The 16613-nt window shown below is 38.8% G+C and overlaps 1 protein-coding gene across 14 annotated transcripts in view; it reads left to right on the top strand.

Annotated features, from left to right (window-relative positions):
* The window catches only part of dock9 (dedicator of cytokinesis 9), a 93176-nt gene that overhangs the window by 22863 nt on the left and 53700 nt on the right, over positions 1–16613 (top strand). For 12 of the 14 annotated variants that reach the window (XM_020713020.2, XM_011489821.3, XM_020713019.2 and 9 more), the window contains exon 2: positions 11506–11622. In XM_020713020.2, coding sequence (XP_020568679.1) covers positions 11506–11622 — 117 coding nt within the window. Of the gene's footprint in view, positions 1–7373; positions 7612–11505; positions 11623–16613 lie in introns of those variants that run through there. The other 2 variants (XM_011489825.3, XM_011489822.3) reach the window with 1 other exon arrangement.

The following is a 16613-nucleotide window of genomic DNA, read 5'->3' as shown; positions in this document are numbered from 1 at the left end:
TTGTATTAGTAAAATCTGTTCAACACAAGAAGCCTTCAGCTCTTATCTGGCTGCTCAGCTGTTGGACGGGACGAGTTATAAAATAAAAAATAAAAAAAAGAACAATGGGCGAGCCACAAGCTCCCTAGCTCTAATATTGTTCACCATTTTTGTTGCACTGCTATTAATAGGTTGGGTTTGTGAGGGGCTGTAAGCTAGCAGGAGAAAATGTAAACAGAGAGCTCTCAACAGAAAGGAGGGGAAAGGGGGGCCGGGTTGCTCTGTGTAAAACTTCCCTCCCACAACTCAGAGGTGAATTTCTAATGAATACGTGCTGCTCTGCAGAAATTATGTTAAAGAAAACTCCATAACTGAGAGCTCTCAATAATGGGGAGTCAACAATCCTCCCCACAACTCAGAGGCAAATTTTTAATGAGTTGCTGGAGTTCTAGATTTTTAGCTTAAAACGGCACAATCATAAAAGACCACTGGCAACGCTCTTTTTTTTTTTATTTATTTTTTTTTAAACTTGTCCTGTCCAACATCTAGGCAGGCAGATGAGAGCTGAGGGCCTCTTGTGTTGGACATATTTTACTTTAACAAGAGGGGTTATTAATCTTCAGACAAACCAAAGGTATGACTGAACAAACCCCTTTTGTAATTGAGGCCAAACTTTTATTCATTTCAACCATGATTGAAAATCTTTGGTGTTGGACCGGACGGAAAAGGAAAGAAGGGAAGAAGAGGGAGGGATGTCGGGGGGGGGGAGAGTGAGAGGGGGGGTAAGACCATGAAGCAGCATAAAGCAGACAGGTTTACTGGTTGCTTATCATTACGGTACAGTTCAAATGTAGTACAAAAAGGGCGGGGCCTGTTCACACACACTCAAATATTATCAACACACCTGCTAGCTGCAAAAAAAATGTTCACATGTCAACATGTACACAAAACAGATAGTGTTCACGAACGCATACCTATGCCTTTAAACCAACTAGTGTGAAATCTTTCATTCATTCAATCATGCAAACTATTAGTGCAAAGTGAGCTAACACCTGTGCTCAGGTGAGTGTTTATGTTCTTCTAAAATGGATGGTGGAATGTGAAAAGAAGGAGGAGGAGCGCCCAGCCACCCCCACACCCATACCCCCGCCGCAGCAGCAGCGGCAGCCGGAATTCCCCCAACGCCACACGGGAACAGGCAGGGAACGACCGCCCCCCCGGGCGACCAAGACCGCCACCCAGGCCAGGGCCAGCAGGACCGCCGCGAGGCCCCCAGAGCCAGAGAGCAGGGAGGCGCGGAGGGAAAGAGAGCGCCGCCCCAGCCCAGCCAGGAAAGCAGCCCCCCCGCCGCGCCGGAAGAGCCCTGGCAACGCTCTTAAAATGGATCAAGAGGTGATCGGAGTGGCAGTTCATAGCAGGGTGTAAAGACAACAAAGTGATCAGATAATCTCTCATCTCAGAATGAGCAAGTTTGGACAGGTCATTCCACATGTGTATCAATTCTCAAATAGTATTTTTCCCCCTACACCTTTAACTTTTGACAGATTTATGGAGAAAGTGGCAGTAGAGTTGTTTCAGCCGTATGGATATCAATTCCAAAAGAGCAGGAGGGCTACTCCTACAAAAGTTCCAAATGAGTTCAAGTTAAAGTCTGAGCAGTAACATACCTAAGTTTGTAAAATGTGTTCTCTGCATTTGCTTCACCCCCTGGGGAAGTGGTATGCTGCAGTCACAGCACCTCCAGGAACCGTTTGGTGGTTTAACTCCCCAATATTACCAAGTCCTTGGTATGGCTCCACTCTGGATTTGAAGCCACAACCTCCGAGTCTCAAGGCAGACAGTGTTCTACTGGGTCTGGTATGAAAATGTTCAGGCGGCACTGTAAGCTTTGTGTCTGTTGGAAATCAATCAGCGCTCTTGAGCTCTAAATCTGCAGACTTGGCAGAGCTTCTGCTGCTCCGTACCAGTTTGTCTTTCCCCTCTTTTTTGTGTTTACTTAGAGATGTGTGTGTGTGGGGTGTGTGTGCTGTTGTCCTTTCACTGCTTCATCAGAACCAGAGAGGACTGCTGAGTGATTGTGGTCTGCCTAAAAGCAGCGAATTAGGTCTAGGTCATGCATCCTCCTTTGGATCAGGGCGGGTCTTTTCAGCCAGACACTGCTGGTCAATCCTCTGTTAGATCAGTTGCTGTTGTTTGTTGAGTCATTTTAATAAAGTTTATCTAAAGCCTTAAAACTGACACCAAGCAGATACAACAAATGAACAAATACTGTTACTAACCGCAGAAAGGACTCGGGAGCTTCGGTTTTTCTGAAGGCTTACCAGAATCATGTCTAACTAGTGTTAAACATTTTTAAAAGCAGACAATATCTCTTTTTGTCTTTCTATTTAAATTTTATTTATTGATTGAACCAGAGGCCTGGAAGCTAGAGGGTCCTGCGCAGGATCTTAGCTGTTCCTACCACTGCGCTTCTCTGGACTGACAGAGTTAGGGCTAGTAATAGATTGTGCTGGTGACCACAGAGTAATATTGCACTTGTGGACAAACCAATAGTTGCGTTTATATAACCTTTTTTTAAAACTGATTTATATAATCTTTATTTAACCAGTTAAGCTAAGAACATGTTCTTAGTTACGAAAGAAAGCAAATTTGAAAAAAAATATTTGCCATTTAACTAAAAAGAAATAAGTGTGCATTAATCTCCTTAAGATAAAAAAATCTGTTTTTTAACAGGTTAAATCATCAATTATAGAATGTAGCTTTTAACATTTTCTGTATCAGTATTTTACATGTACTGACGGCTCAGCTATTGCCTCAGCTGGTAGCCAAGGTGCCGATCAGATATATTAGCAGTTTCCACATTTTTTTTTTCATGTTAAGGATCTTCTTGGCTAGTTTGGTTTGTTTCTCCACTGAGCTAGAATCTGTTTTTTGTATTTTCTATTTTATTTTTTTAAGATATCCAGCTGGTTTTCCAAAGCAGTGTGGAGTTGAGCGTCGGGGTCTGGCGTTACGTAAAGCTCTACAATAAATACAGTTTCTACAGCCAGTCTGTCATAAAATCAGACTATTTATTTATTTATTATGTTTTAATGGTGTCTCATAGCCCAACGCGTCTTGCTAGCGTCATGTCAGTGTTGGCCTATAAACTCTAAAGTGCGTTACTTTGAGGACCATTTCACCTTTTTAATCCATTAAGCCTGGCCATGAAAAGACTCAATAATGTGTGCCTTTTTAATTCCTTTTGATTGCGGCAGGTTATTCTTAGCGTCTGGGATATTAAAACATGATTACAGCAGAAGATGGGGTTAGACTGAGCACATGCTCACCTACATGCACCCAAATCCTTATAGTTTGAGCTGTTTAATTTTTGTATTATTTTTATCTTCACAAGGTAACTTGTTTTCAAAAGAAGAAACAATCCAAAAAAGTTTATGGTAAAGCACATTTCCAGTTTTTCAGTTTTTGTTGTGGATCTTCACTGTGTCAAACACCGCAGGCCTGGGTTTTTATGAAATCATGAGTGCAGAAAAAGGGAGTGAAGAGCGTCGACGTCCACTGTGTGTGAGATGAAAGCGCCTCTATCTAATTATTTTCTGGGAGTGCTGTTTTTAACTTAGGCTTGTGATGCTTTGTTTACAAGGACCTGAGCCAAATGAGAGCAAGTTTATATCGTTTTTGCTTGAGGGAGTTGATTAAGCAAAGCCTGAATGACATGAACCAGAAAGCATGCACAAGTTTTGTTTTTGCCATAGTAACAGCTCACAGTGCTCAAGTCTATATGTCTTTTATTTTGTTGATTTCCCCTTGATATCTCTTGAATAGGGCACGGCATTCGAGCAAAGTAAAAATACACATTCAAGATCCTCAAACGATTTCTGAACACAACTTCTACCAAACGTCCATCTCCTTTAGTGGAGGTCAAATTCAGTCTAATGTTTCCTCAAATGTGAGGCTTATTACTTATAATATGTGCTTAAAGTTATGTAGACCTAATCATTAAAGTGTTTTCATACTTTTTAAATAATAACTTGCTTTTTTGTTTTAAAAAAAAACAGCTTTTAGTGGTATTTACTGCCTTTATAAATATAACCTATGTATTGTTATGGAATGTGTGTCCCGTGCATTAGTCTGGTGTTGATAGCAGTGTCTAGTCAAAGGGTGGTGTAATTATTAGCCCCATGTTGAAATCTCTCAGTACTCTGGGTTCTGGAGATCAGAATGTAAACACTCCTGGATTGTGGGTCGTTTCAGTTGGACTCGGGTGTTGTGGAACATTCCTCACTTCACCAGGCTTTGGATCTAACTTTTATGTAACTTGCAGTTCCATCCTACAGTTCCTAAAGGTGATATTTTTACAGATTTTTCTTTTCTTTTCAATTTCTCACACAAATCTGCTAGTTTATTTGGATTCATAGAGTGAAACATTTTTGAGAGGTAAACAGCAGTCATAAAAGATTTTGCAATCTTAATGGTAAACTCTATGTCATGGAAAGTTTTGAACCAAATGAGTTGTTAATTGGACGTTTTTCTATATAGATTTTTTGTTATTTTTGCATCTCTGCTTTTCATTAAAAATGCCATCAAGTATAAACTAAGCAGCAAAGACTTAAGCATGCTTTTTTAGTGTCATTTGTTATTTTATGTAAATAAGTAATTCTGAGTTTTAGGATTGTCTTTTTCTTGTTTTTCCTTATTTTTGACAATAGGGGCAAGACTTTACTCTTTGACTCTGTTTATGATCTGTGTCTATGATTTTGTCTGAATGCACTTTTTTGCAAAACATCCTTTCAGTCTGCACTCATCAGCTTGAATATTTGTCCTTGCAGTAGAAAGGGGCTCAGCAGGCTTTCCTGCTGACGTTCTTGTGCCAGCTTTCCCCTCTCATAAAAAGTCTCATTTTGTTTCCATAAAACTTGATTTTAGTTGCAAGTTGAAAAATGTGCACACTGAGCTACATCGACGTGTAACCCTCATTACTGTAGTTTTCATTTTTAAGATGTGACTTTTGTAAGACTATAAACTTATAATATAATGTAGGTTTAACTAAAGAAATTTTGACCCTTTTACCTTCTGTTCGGGTTGTAATGCTGTCCCAAAAGCATGGGGAAAAAGTTTTAATAGTCAGATATTGTGAGAAAAGAATAATTTGTAAATTACCCAGAATTACCCAGAAGTAATGTCGACAACAAGAAGTAACACTTTGAATAGTGTAATCCACTGAGAAGGAACATCTGATAAAACTAACAATGTATTTGTTAGAAGAGGCAGAGCACATAGTGATACAATCCACAATCTAAAGTAATTTTATTGTTGGGAGAAAAAGGATTTTCTCATATGAATACATTACACTGAATAGTATTCAGAAAGGCTTTCAAGCTGATGGTTGATGAATGTATGATGCTGCATAGTTTATTTTGTTGGTATTCCAGCTCCTTTTCAGCACTTTTCCTCCTAAATCACAGATCAGAAGAAGGTTTACCTAAAAGAAGAGAAATGGCTTGTGCATCTGTTAAGATCCCATCTGTTTGACAGTAAACAGCTCTGCAGTTCCAAAAATGCGGCTGAGTGTAGCAAAATGCAACATTTACCCACAAAGTTACCGTAGCTTGAATAAATTCAGTCAGCTACCAGAATAGACTAACAGCTCTTACTAGACTATGGCAGACATTTACTTACTTCACCTGGAGATATAAAATTGGCACAAAAATACACAACTTTAGCAAATTAAAGCAGGAAAGTTGAAAAGACTCCTGATGAAAAATGGTTTCATTTTGGTTTTGCGTTGCTGAAATAATTTTTTAACATTTCAAAATGGTCAAGGTGCTGCTTTTGTGTTTCTCAGAGTTTTGAAAAATACAGTTCTTATCGCAATCTGTGCCTTGAGCCACAACCTTTGTCATTTCTAATGGAAACTATTTTGAAAAACTGAAATAACTGATGCCATGTGCAGTTGACCAAACCACCATTAGTTGTCACTTCAGATGTCAATCAGTGTCTGTTTCATGCAATTAAAATAATGCAACTTTACAACAAAACATGCCAATAATCTGGTTTTATATTTCATTTTTAAAGGAATATTCTGCTGTTAGATCCATGAAGCTCACAGTTTTATTTCATGTTTGACTTTGACATTGAACCTAAATGTGGGCGTGGCCTTTGTTTTACTCTCAGATGATGTCAATTCCCAGCTCCTCATTGTCCTTGCTGTTTATTGTTTCAATGGTCAGCTATCGTTGTCCCATCATGTTTACATTTTCAGAAAGAGAAACTTGGTGACGTCATGTGGCGACAGTTAGGGGCCTAAAAATCTGGCTTTAAATGGCTCCATTGAAACATGAAACCTGTTTAGATCCCACATTCACCATTTCAACGCTATTGACTTGTTTTGGCAGCAGCAGAAATTAGTAACTTTTAATATCTGTGACAATTAAAACTAACCTGAAAGATGAGTTGTACAACAAATCAATTATCCAGAACACAGCAAATAATGACTGAAAAAATATTAAAGGTGTCGCAGTCGAAAAGTCCGAATCTATGTATGAACCGCACTAAATCAGCCGATCGCTTTATAAGAAAATGTGTTGAAAACCCCAATATTCATTCATCTATATTTAGTACACCCTAATCTATTCCTGCACACATATTTATTCACTGATTCCTAGGAATTGCATGACACTCCCAAACAATCCCTCAAATGGACTCCCATAGCATGTGACGGTGGAAACAGAGCTGCTTGCCTCCCCCTCGCCTCTCCTTGGGTTGAGACACAGGCGGGAAAAGATAACATCCTCCCCTGCGGTGGCCCACCAGAGGAATCTGTTAGGTTGAACCCACTCCTCGGTGGGCAGACGAGGCTGCTTATTGTTTGGAATGCCCCTCCAGCAGTTGCATCAACAAGTAGACAGAAGCAGGCTCTAATCTCAACCCTGTGATTAAAGCTGCTGTCAAAGAGCAGTGGAAGAAAAATAAAAACATCTCAGATTAGTTAATTTTTGCTGTTACATTCTTATTAGTTTTAGTTAAAGTTAATTTTGTTAATACACTACTATTGTCATTCTTTTGATGATTTATCTATTTGGTATTTCGGTGTAAATTATGGCCAACACCCTGGGTGAGATTCCTCATTAGGATTTCCTATCTTGGTCTCTTTGAGTCAGTTTCTCAGGAGGCATGTTCTATATCATGTGTCCTTCTCAAGGCGTGGGTAGTCCCTGATCAAATTTTAATATTTGAGGAATGTGTGTCTTTTGTTTTCAGTCCTCCGTCACCCTGCAGGTGGATGGTGTGCGGTCAGATGTGTGTGTGTGTGTGTTTAGCTTCCTCAGTGTGCACAGTTGTGTGTGGGAGGGGCCATCCCCTCCGTCTGGTTGGGAGTTCACTTCTGTCGGAGCAGTCTTGGTTGAGTTTAAGAAGGAAGACCTCCTAACTTTTGGTCAGCTTAAAGATGTGTCCATAACTTCTGCATTATTCTGGAATCTAAAACCGGATTAATTAGTACATCTCCGCACTTTGACAATGCAAGGAAGGTCCAGCAAAACTCCAAAGAAGGAGCTGGTGATTGAGAGCCCACAGCAGTACAAGAAGTTGGCTGCTGCTGAGTTTGCGGTGGACTCGGTGTCAGAGGTGTTGGTAAGTCATTTGGAGTTGTGCTTAGAGTAATAATTCACGTGAATATCATTGAACTGACATAATGGTTCCAATCTGTTCCAACATCTTTCAGCATGCAATGTGTAGATTAAAGAAACCCGGACTAAAAAACAGGTGTCATGTGAGCTCCTGCCTTTCCTTATCCTTTTTCAGCGCTGCCAACTCACATTAAAAAAGTGCAGCGCTAGCACCAGCTCAAAGGAATGTTGAACTTTACCAGCTCTTTACTACCTGCATGGCAGAAGCTCTTGGTGTGTTCAGTTTTATTTTGAAAGACTCATAAAACATTTTATTTGGCTCCAAAGTCAAGCAGAAGTAAAGACTTTTTTGTTCAGGGATGTTGAGGTCCAGTGCCTGGGGCTCCATTGAATCACCTGAACAATCACTGGCAAGAGATTAACTGTATCAGGCAGACAAGAGGAGTACACTGCACTGTTGTTTCAGGCTGCATGAGGCTGCAGTGATTGGAGCCACAGCTCAAACAGCTGCCGGATCATTGTGGAGAGAGACTGGAAGAGATGTCTTCATGCTCCTCCCTTTGATGCCTTTTCCAGAGATCGTCGGCCTGTTTGTTCACTTAAGTACAACTAAGAATACAGACTCCTTTCTTTCATCCAGTGTGTCTTCATACACTATTTAGGAAACCACCAAATACAGACAGAAACTACATATTTTCTGAAGATTAAAAGTAGTTTGAGAATTGATTTTTTTTTTTTCTTTTTCAGAGAAATTCATGTTGAAGTCAGCAATGTTACATATTTATTTTGTTACACAACATTTCATAGAGTAGCGGTGGACAATTTCCGGCCTTAACGGCTGGGATGTCAAAAAGCTGAGACCTGGATCAGGTGTGTCCAACCAATTAGAACACGGCAGAGGCTGATCATCAATGCCCCGCCCCCTGGAGTAGACTGACCAATAGGAGTTTTGATTACGTCCCTTGTGCAGACTACCACATGTGCAGTCCTTCGTTGAATAGAAATGTTTGGGTATAGCAATTTTCTTTGGTCTACCAACAATAACAGTCATGACAGCCTGAGTTACATGACTATTCAAGTTTAGGAGCAGGCCGACTGACTGTGGTTACCTCCGAGAACTCAGAACAGGCTCTTTCTGATTCATGTCCACTGTCTGACTCCGTGCTGACTGCTTTGTGCGGTTGAGGCATGGACTAAACAATGGGGATGAACTTGCAGGAGGTAAAAAAAAAAAAAAAAAAGCCCCGGAATGTTTAATTGGTGGGAAAAGGGCAGGGCAACTGTGGGGAGGGTTAAATGTTTAGTTTGTGAGAGCTTCATCAGGATGGTTTGGTGTTTTTTTTTCCCATTGGGTGTGGTGATTTCAAAAACTCAGCTGTCAATGCTTTTATCTTAGCTCCCTGGTTATTGCTTAATTGTCAAGACCCCCTCAGATCATCTTTTGAACTGTTTTAAAAGGATTCCCAGGGTTTCTTTATTGTTATGATTATGCTGTGTTTAGCCAAAATCAAAAAACTTGTGTGGTTTTCTATGACATAGTTTCTGCTGAGCAGCAGTAGTTCATTAGAAATTCACCTCTGAATTGTGGGCGGGACCGTTGGTGGACCACCCCACCTACCTGTTGCTGAGAGCTCGGAGCAAGGAGCTTGTGGGCAGCCCAATGTATTGGGCTACATCACAAAAAGGCGCTTTTTTAAACAGTATTTTTCCTCTGCTCCTGATTCACAATGATTTGGATTAAACAAACACTCAGAAGTTTTAAGCTTAATTTTCTTAATATTTGCCCACAGAAAAATGCCACAAGAACATGTTAAAAACCCCAAAACACGATTTTCATCAGAGTGGGTCTTTAAGCAAATCCATTTAGCCTGATAAGCCTAAAGCTGCTTTAATTTCTGAATCTAGGGAGCTACAAGCTTCACACCGGTCTCATCTTATGACTTAGATCAGTACACGCATCAGCCTCTGCCTTCACACGTTTGCATTTAAATGTTATGTGAGCCATAGTTAGATAAAGCCAGGACTAGACATAGCAGCCCCATCTTTTTGTGTGTTTAAGGAAGTCACACTTGCCTCCTCTGTGTTTAAGGATGTTGATATATCCCCCACTCCCACTCTGAGATCATGCAGGTCTTATCAGTCACAGATGTGGAGGGGATGAGCTTGTTCTGCTGTCAAACCACTGGTGTGTTACATCTTAGTACACATGGGGCTGAGTATCGCAGCCAAATTCCTTGATAAATTCTTTTCAGATTCATACGTTTGTTATGATACATGAACTGTTGCTTTTCTTTTTGTTTGATTATCAAACTGATTTTTATCGTAAATGAAATATCTTAGGTAAGTGGAATTATCTTCATGGTAACGAATTCTTGCATTAGATATGAATAAAATCACTTTCTTTAGCCGAAAAAAGGGTTGATGTAAATGTGATCCATTGACCCATGTATCTTGTTGATCAAGATTGATCTGTTTAAAACTCAGCCTAAAACTCATGAACCTAGTATGTGCAAGTTGGCTACAGACAAGAGTTTTTATTTATTTTATTTTCATATTTATTTGAGCAGGGACAGTTTTCATTAAACATTTCTGTAAATGTGCCAGTTTTAGCGGCAAAGCTCATTTTCAACTTTAGCCCCTGGTCAAGGTGTACAGCAAACATCCAAATCACATAAAATCCACAGTGAAAAGGACAAATGATGCAAAAAAGCAGTTTGGAAGTTAGACTACCGGTACTCTCTACACATTTGATCAAAAATCTGGCATGTATAATGCTAAATTATCTACAATAATGAAATCATTTCAACAGTCAAAATGTGGTATGCATCCAACAATGACATAGATCATGAATGTTAAAGTGATGAAGTAATGGAAGGACTTAGTAAATCAAGGAATCACATGGGTACAAACTATCCCTAAAAAAGGCAACATGTTCAATTTATTAAATCCATGCATTTAAATTTGTGGTTTTTTTTCAGGCAAATAAAACACTTTTTCAACTTTTCTACCTTTTTCCAGATTTGCTCTCTACTTTTTTCAGTTTTAAATAATTGTTTATGTCAAAGAGCCATTTTTCAAAAACATTGCATGTCGCTTTCGGCGTCATGGGGCCTCTCGGGGGCAAAGGCTGGGTACACCCTGGACAGGTCGCCAGTCTGTCATTTGTAAAAGAAAAAACTGTTTCTTAGAACTATTGGATTTTCTTTTCAGTTCCTGTTGAATCAAATACCAAATTCAGTTGTGATTTTGTGGATCAAAATTGAATCAATAGTATTTTTGCTGCGATTCCCATTTCTTCCACTGAATCCTTGACATCAGATATTATGCTTGTGAAGGTTTGATAACAGTAATGTGTGTTTTTTCTTTAACAAAAATATAACTTCGCCATAACTTTTTGCTGCTGAAGCAGACGCTTTGTTGGCTCTGGATGAATAGGTCTCTCCATTTTTTGTCTCAATACTTTTTATTGTGTCATACTGTGCTTTGTGAAAACCCTGCTGGAATCTGTAGAGCCTGCTACACACAATTTCTGTTTGCTACAGGAATTTTTAACTCCAAGCCTAATTATTTGTTAGTGTATCTTCACATATTTAGTGTTTGCTAACCTCTTAGTGTTCAAAAGTTGAGGTCAGCCTGTTGATATTATTCACCTGAACCCTTTTTCATCATGAATGATACTCATTTTAGAGATGAGTTTACGGGTTAAATCCAGTTTATTGTGTCAAAGCATTTTCACTTAATACCAAATATCTGAGTCTCCGTTGTAGTGATGTGAAAAACTGGGTTTTGCCTAATTCTTTTAAACGAATAACTTATTTTCCATATGAAATACACACGAGTCTTTCCAGTACCTAGTTTTTGCCTTATTAAACAATAACTCTGTTTCATTCGCTTCCAGGTAAAACCAAAGGTGATTGAGCCGCTGGACTATGAAAATGTGCTGGTGCAGAGGAAGACGCAGATTCTCAGTGATGTCCTCAGAGACATGCTGCAGTTCCCCCTTGAGGACTTTGAGGTAAATGCATCATATTTTATGGTACATATTTCATGCATCTGCTCCCGAGTTTGTTTCCTTGGAAGGTCTGGTTCTTTCCTGCAAGCTTGAAAGTCTTCCCTGAACTCTAGTGAGAGCCAAACTGGTAAAACCTGGTCAGCCTACCAATATGGGTATTGGTTTACTTGCAAAGGAACCATGATATGTTCACTGCGGTGTGAGTGCAAAGGGGTTTTTTTTGTGTGCCTATACTAAAAACTCTAAGTAAAACAAAAAAATTTGCATTTTGAGTAAAAATAACATTTTATGGACAGCATAGATGGGGTATAAATCAAGCAAAACTATGAAATGTTCAATTGGTAAACATGGTATATAGTGGGTAGGTGCTTTTGAAGCTATAATAGACAGATTATCACTGGGGTTTTATATTTGATCAGTTTTTTTTCTTAGTGGTTTGACATGTAAAAAACAGTCACCTGGACTTAGATTATCTTTTATCATTGAAGATGTTTCATCTCTCTTGGAGGCTTTCTCCTTTCTGAAGTACAGCTGATTTATTTGCTTCTAGGAAGAGTGTGTTTAAGACCTGACCCCTAATTCTCTAGGTTAGGAGATTATTAGGCTGATAAAAATCCTAAATGGTTTTGGATTGTTGTCCTTTTATCTTTAGCTTGGGTGAGGGGTAATAGTCATCAGCACTTCGCAGCCAAGAACTCCACAAAAGACGGTTGTAGATGGATCTTTCACCATTTCTACTGAGGGAATGTTTGTCATTTTTGACAAAATAGGCTTTCTTACACCTCACTTAAATCATTATTTATTTATAATTTAATCATTATAAGTTCACTGTCCTCAAAAAAATGGTTTGAGTTCTTCAGATGGACTGATGTACCTCAGAAACCTCTCCAGTGAGTTGGCACTGCAATGTTGATTCATGCAAAGGTCGTTTGGTTTCTCCAGTGTGCTGTCTGTTGCAGTATATATATGTATATATAGAGAGAGATAGAGAGAAGGGGGAAGGATGGATGGATGGATGGATGGATGGATGGATGGATGGATGGATGGATGGATGGATGGATGGATGGATGGATGGATGGATGGATGGATGGATGGAGAGGGAAAGAAAGAGGGAGAGAGGGTAGGTAGGTATTTCAATAGGTGGATATTTTGGAGCTTGTCGTCTCAAAACTATCTTACATGTAGCTCGCCTGCCAAAAAAGGTTGGCCACCCCTGGTCTACATAAGAGCAATAAAAGTGACTTAAAGATTTTAACAATCTTCTTACACTCTCGGCTTCTCCCATCAGGGGTCGCCACAGCAAAACAACCTCCCTCGAGGATGAGTCGCATGGTTAACTTGGCAATGTTTTACGCCGAATGCCCTTCCTGACGTAACCCTTAGGACCGGCACAGCAGCAGAGAAGGGAATAGGAGGCAGCCCGGAATCGAACCCAGGTTTCACGGACAGAAGGCGCCGCAAACCAGCACGAGCTAAACCGGCCCCCACTCAAAGATTTTAACAATAAATTGAGAAATTTCCCAATTTAAAAATAGGACAACACATTTTCGTAGAATCACAAAAGTCTTACCAAATGGACAGTGCTTAAAGCCTCCAGACTTTTGAAAATAAACTGTGCTGATTTTCTTTCAAGGTTTAGATTAGATATATATAAAAATAAAGGGCTTGGATTACACAGATATTTATTGAAATGCTATTTCAAGAAGAGAAGTTCCACTTCTCAACCAGATAATCAATAAAGCCCCTGCCGTATCCATTAAAAGGCTAATCTAACATCAGTATTTACACAGTGCTTTGAGTGTTTTCTTTGTATTTGTTTAGCTTTCAGAGTCTTTCCTTTGGCTCAGGTGTGGCCACTGTTGTGATTTCTGGGTGGGGTCGTTCACAGTGGATTTGCTTGTGTTCATATCTTTCAGCCATACGTTTTTTTTGCGCAGCACACTGAGAGAGTTCTGGGACCAGCTCATTCTTTCTGTTAGTTGTGAAAGAGCAACTGTTATCTCTGAACACACCACTCAGGATGTTCACTCTCTCACACTTTGCACGCTTGTGCGGATGGAAAATCTGAAATAGAGATCAGGCTTTGGTGCTGGCACTCCAGGAACACAGAGCTCCTCAAAGGACGTCCTTCCCAAGAGCAACAATGAGATCTCATCTCACCGGTTCTCCATCTCCGATTTTAAAATGCCGTACTGTTGACCTGGGCACTGTTGAAGAGATATTTCCAAATATCTGTTTCATCTTCCATGAAACAAATCTTATTTCTAAATTCCCCACACTTATAACAAGGTCAGATTACAAAGCAGAAGGGATATAAACCAGAAAACCATAACAAAGGTTAACTAAATACTCAGTCTAATATTTTGTCCTTTTGTCTGCATTTTCACATTCCTATGTCCAGAATATTCTACTGTAAACACTTATAATTCCTCCACTACAAAAATTTTGGTTTTAATGGCATTTTTATTCCAGTTCAATAAATACTGCCAAAAGAAAAAAATTGAAGTTTCAATGACGGTTAGTAAAGTGACTGGGAAAATAGCAGATGCTATGAATAGTAGTTTGAAAAGCCTAACAGCTGGGTGTTAAATAATAGCATGGCGGCCTTGACTTTGTAGATGCAGCCTGCTGTCATTAATGCAACATGCCAGCGTTGCTCACAATGCCGCCTTGTCGGGGGGCCGGCAGGTGACGCTGACGAAACCAAAACATACTTGTACAGCAAAGGTTGAACTCACATCGGTTTCTGTCTGTGAGACTTTTGTTCGGGCAAGTTTATAATCTGCAGTGATATGTCTGCGATTGACCCCACAAGACATCCTCTGTCTGTTTTATTTAAATCCTGTTATTGTCTGTCTCTTGTTGTGAGAAACCTCATATTTTCCAAGTGGGGTTTTTTTCTTTTCGTAATTTGACCTATTTTCAGTTGACTTGTAATTCTATTTCAGTCATTAAACTATCCAAAAATGAAATGAAATCATGAAATGAATTTTCAAAACGTCAAACAAAACTTTACATTTCTGATGGAGATTTTAAAATAATTATTAGACAAATTCCCATTAGATTTCTCATTACTGCCTCCATTTAAATACAGGACTAAACAAATGAGTCAAGTAGATGGTATAAGGACAAAAATGTTCTCTTTCAGAGCAAAATATAATAACATGACACTGCGGTTTGCAACCTTGCCATTCCTCTTCTTTACCTCCCTTTGCACTGCAAAAACAGGCCCTTTAAATTTAAGTCCAAAATTCTTACCCCATTGGTAGATTTTTATTTAAATAGGCAAAAAAATAAAAAATCATGGGGTAAGAAAAGTGGTTTCAACAAGAATAATAAAAAGAATATTCTACCTATTAAGACATGTTTTCTTAAATTAAGATTATTTTTCAATTGAAAACCTTTTTTGATAAGATTCTTTTTGCTTTCCTGAGATTCAGTTTTTGCATTGTAGGGGTTGCCTAAGCGAATAATCCGCCTCCATCACATCCTTTCCAGTGCATCAGCCTGCTAACACCAACCACCCTTATGTCCTCCTTCATCCATGAACCTCCTTCCATCTTCTGTCATTATCAGTCATAACCTTTCCATTCTTTCTCCTTCTCGTTTCTTGGAGCTTCAGATAGAGTTCAAGAAACCTATATTTTTTAGAATAATTTTCACCCAAATCAATACAAAAAGTCATATTGTTAACTTAACTGCATTTAATGTTAGCCTATATTAACAAGTAAAATGTATAGTGTAGTTGTATATATAAAATAGTTTTAGGTATAAAATTAAAGGCTATAATGGAACCTCCAGCTGAACCAAACTCACAAAAGCTATCTGCTGTGACCATTTACGTTCTGAGAGGACAGAAAACAGACAGACAAATCATCTGACCTCAAGACAAAAAGAAAACAAGTTGGTCCTTAAAATCACATTCATGAATGAACCAGAAAACCAAGAAATGAAATATGTAAAGTGGGAAGAGTGAGGAAAAACAGCTAGTTGTGCTCCAATTTACTGACCCCCACAGGTCTACACTGGCATAAAGTCACCCAGATGAACCTTAACTATAACCTATGTAAAAAAAAAGGTTTTAAATATTGCTTTTAAGATAGTGATAGTGCATAACCAGGAAGTTGATTCTACAAAAGCAGGACCTTAAAGAGGTATGCTCTGCCTTGTCATTCTAGTTTTAAAAGTTCCGTGAACCTAACATAAATTATTATCTATAGACAAAACTAGAAACATTTCAGCTGAACAGTTTTCCTGGGTTTTCTAATACTAAACAAAGCATTTAGCCTAAACACACTTAACCTTTAAAATGTGCTTATTTAATAGAAGGACCTTAAACTTGAAATTTTAGAGGAAATCTTGGATTAATTGGGAAAGGACCAAAGTTTTTAACTAAAATGTTGGATATTGGTAGTCCAATATCAAACCCCACTCTAATCTGAGATTTAGAGTCCCACACTGCAGTTCTCTGTGAGGATTTCTAACCCAATTAAAGTCTTCCTGTTGCCATTTTTCCTGAATCTTTCTTTCTGCTGTACTTTGTTTATTTCTGATCACTGGATTGTAAAGATGATAATTTCCCCTCCAGGAAATGCTGCAGGCTATCAGGAATGGAAACATCAAGCTCACAATCAAGAGCTCTGTATGGATTTGGTGATGGCTGGCACAGTTTAATCCTTGCCCACAAAGTTCACAGATTTATTGTTTGAATTTTTATTTCTCAATAAAAAAGAATGGTTCATGAGGTCAATAAGTACTCTATCCACTCAATTCAATTTTTGGTCTTTTATTAGTATAAAAATAAAGATGATGCAGTAATTTTTCTTTTTTTAAAGTTCACATTTCTGCTCTCATTTACAGTTAACTGGGTTTGTCATCAAAACACTGTAATAGTAAATCTGGCTCAGCAACCCACAAAACAAATATAGCTCTCACAGCTGATGACTTTACAAAACCACTCAGATATCTTTTAGGACAAAGTCAGCTGAATCTTT

The sequence above is a fragment of the Oryzias latipes genome, chromosome 21, assembly GCF_002234675.1.
Source record: "Oryzias latipes chromosome 21, ASM223467v1".
Taxonomy (NCBI): domain Eukaryota; kingdom Metazoa; phylum Chordata; class Actinopteri; order Beloniformes; family Adrianichthyidae; genus Oryzias; species Oryzias latipes.
The sequence above is the reverse complement of the archived record's forward strand: the minus strand, read 5'-3'. Positions and strand labels throughout refer to the sequence as shown.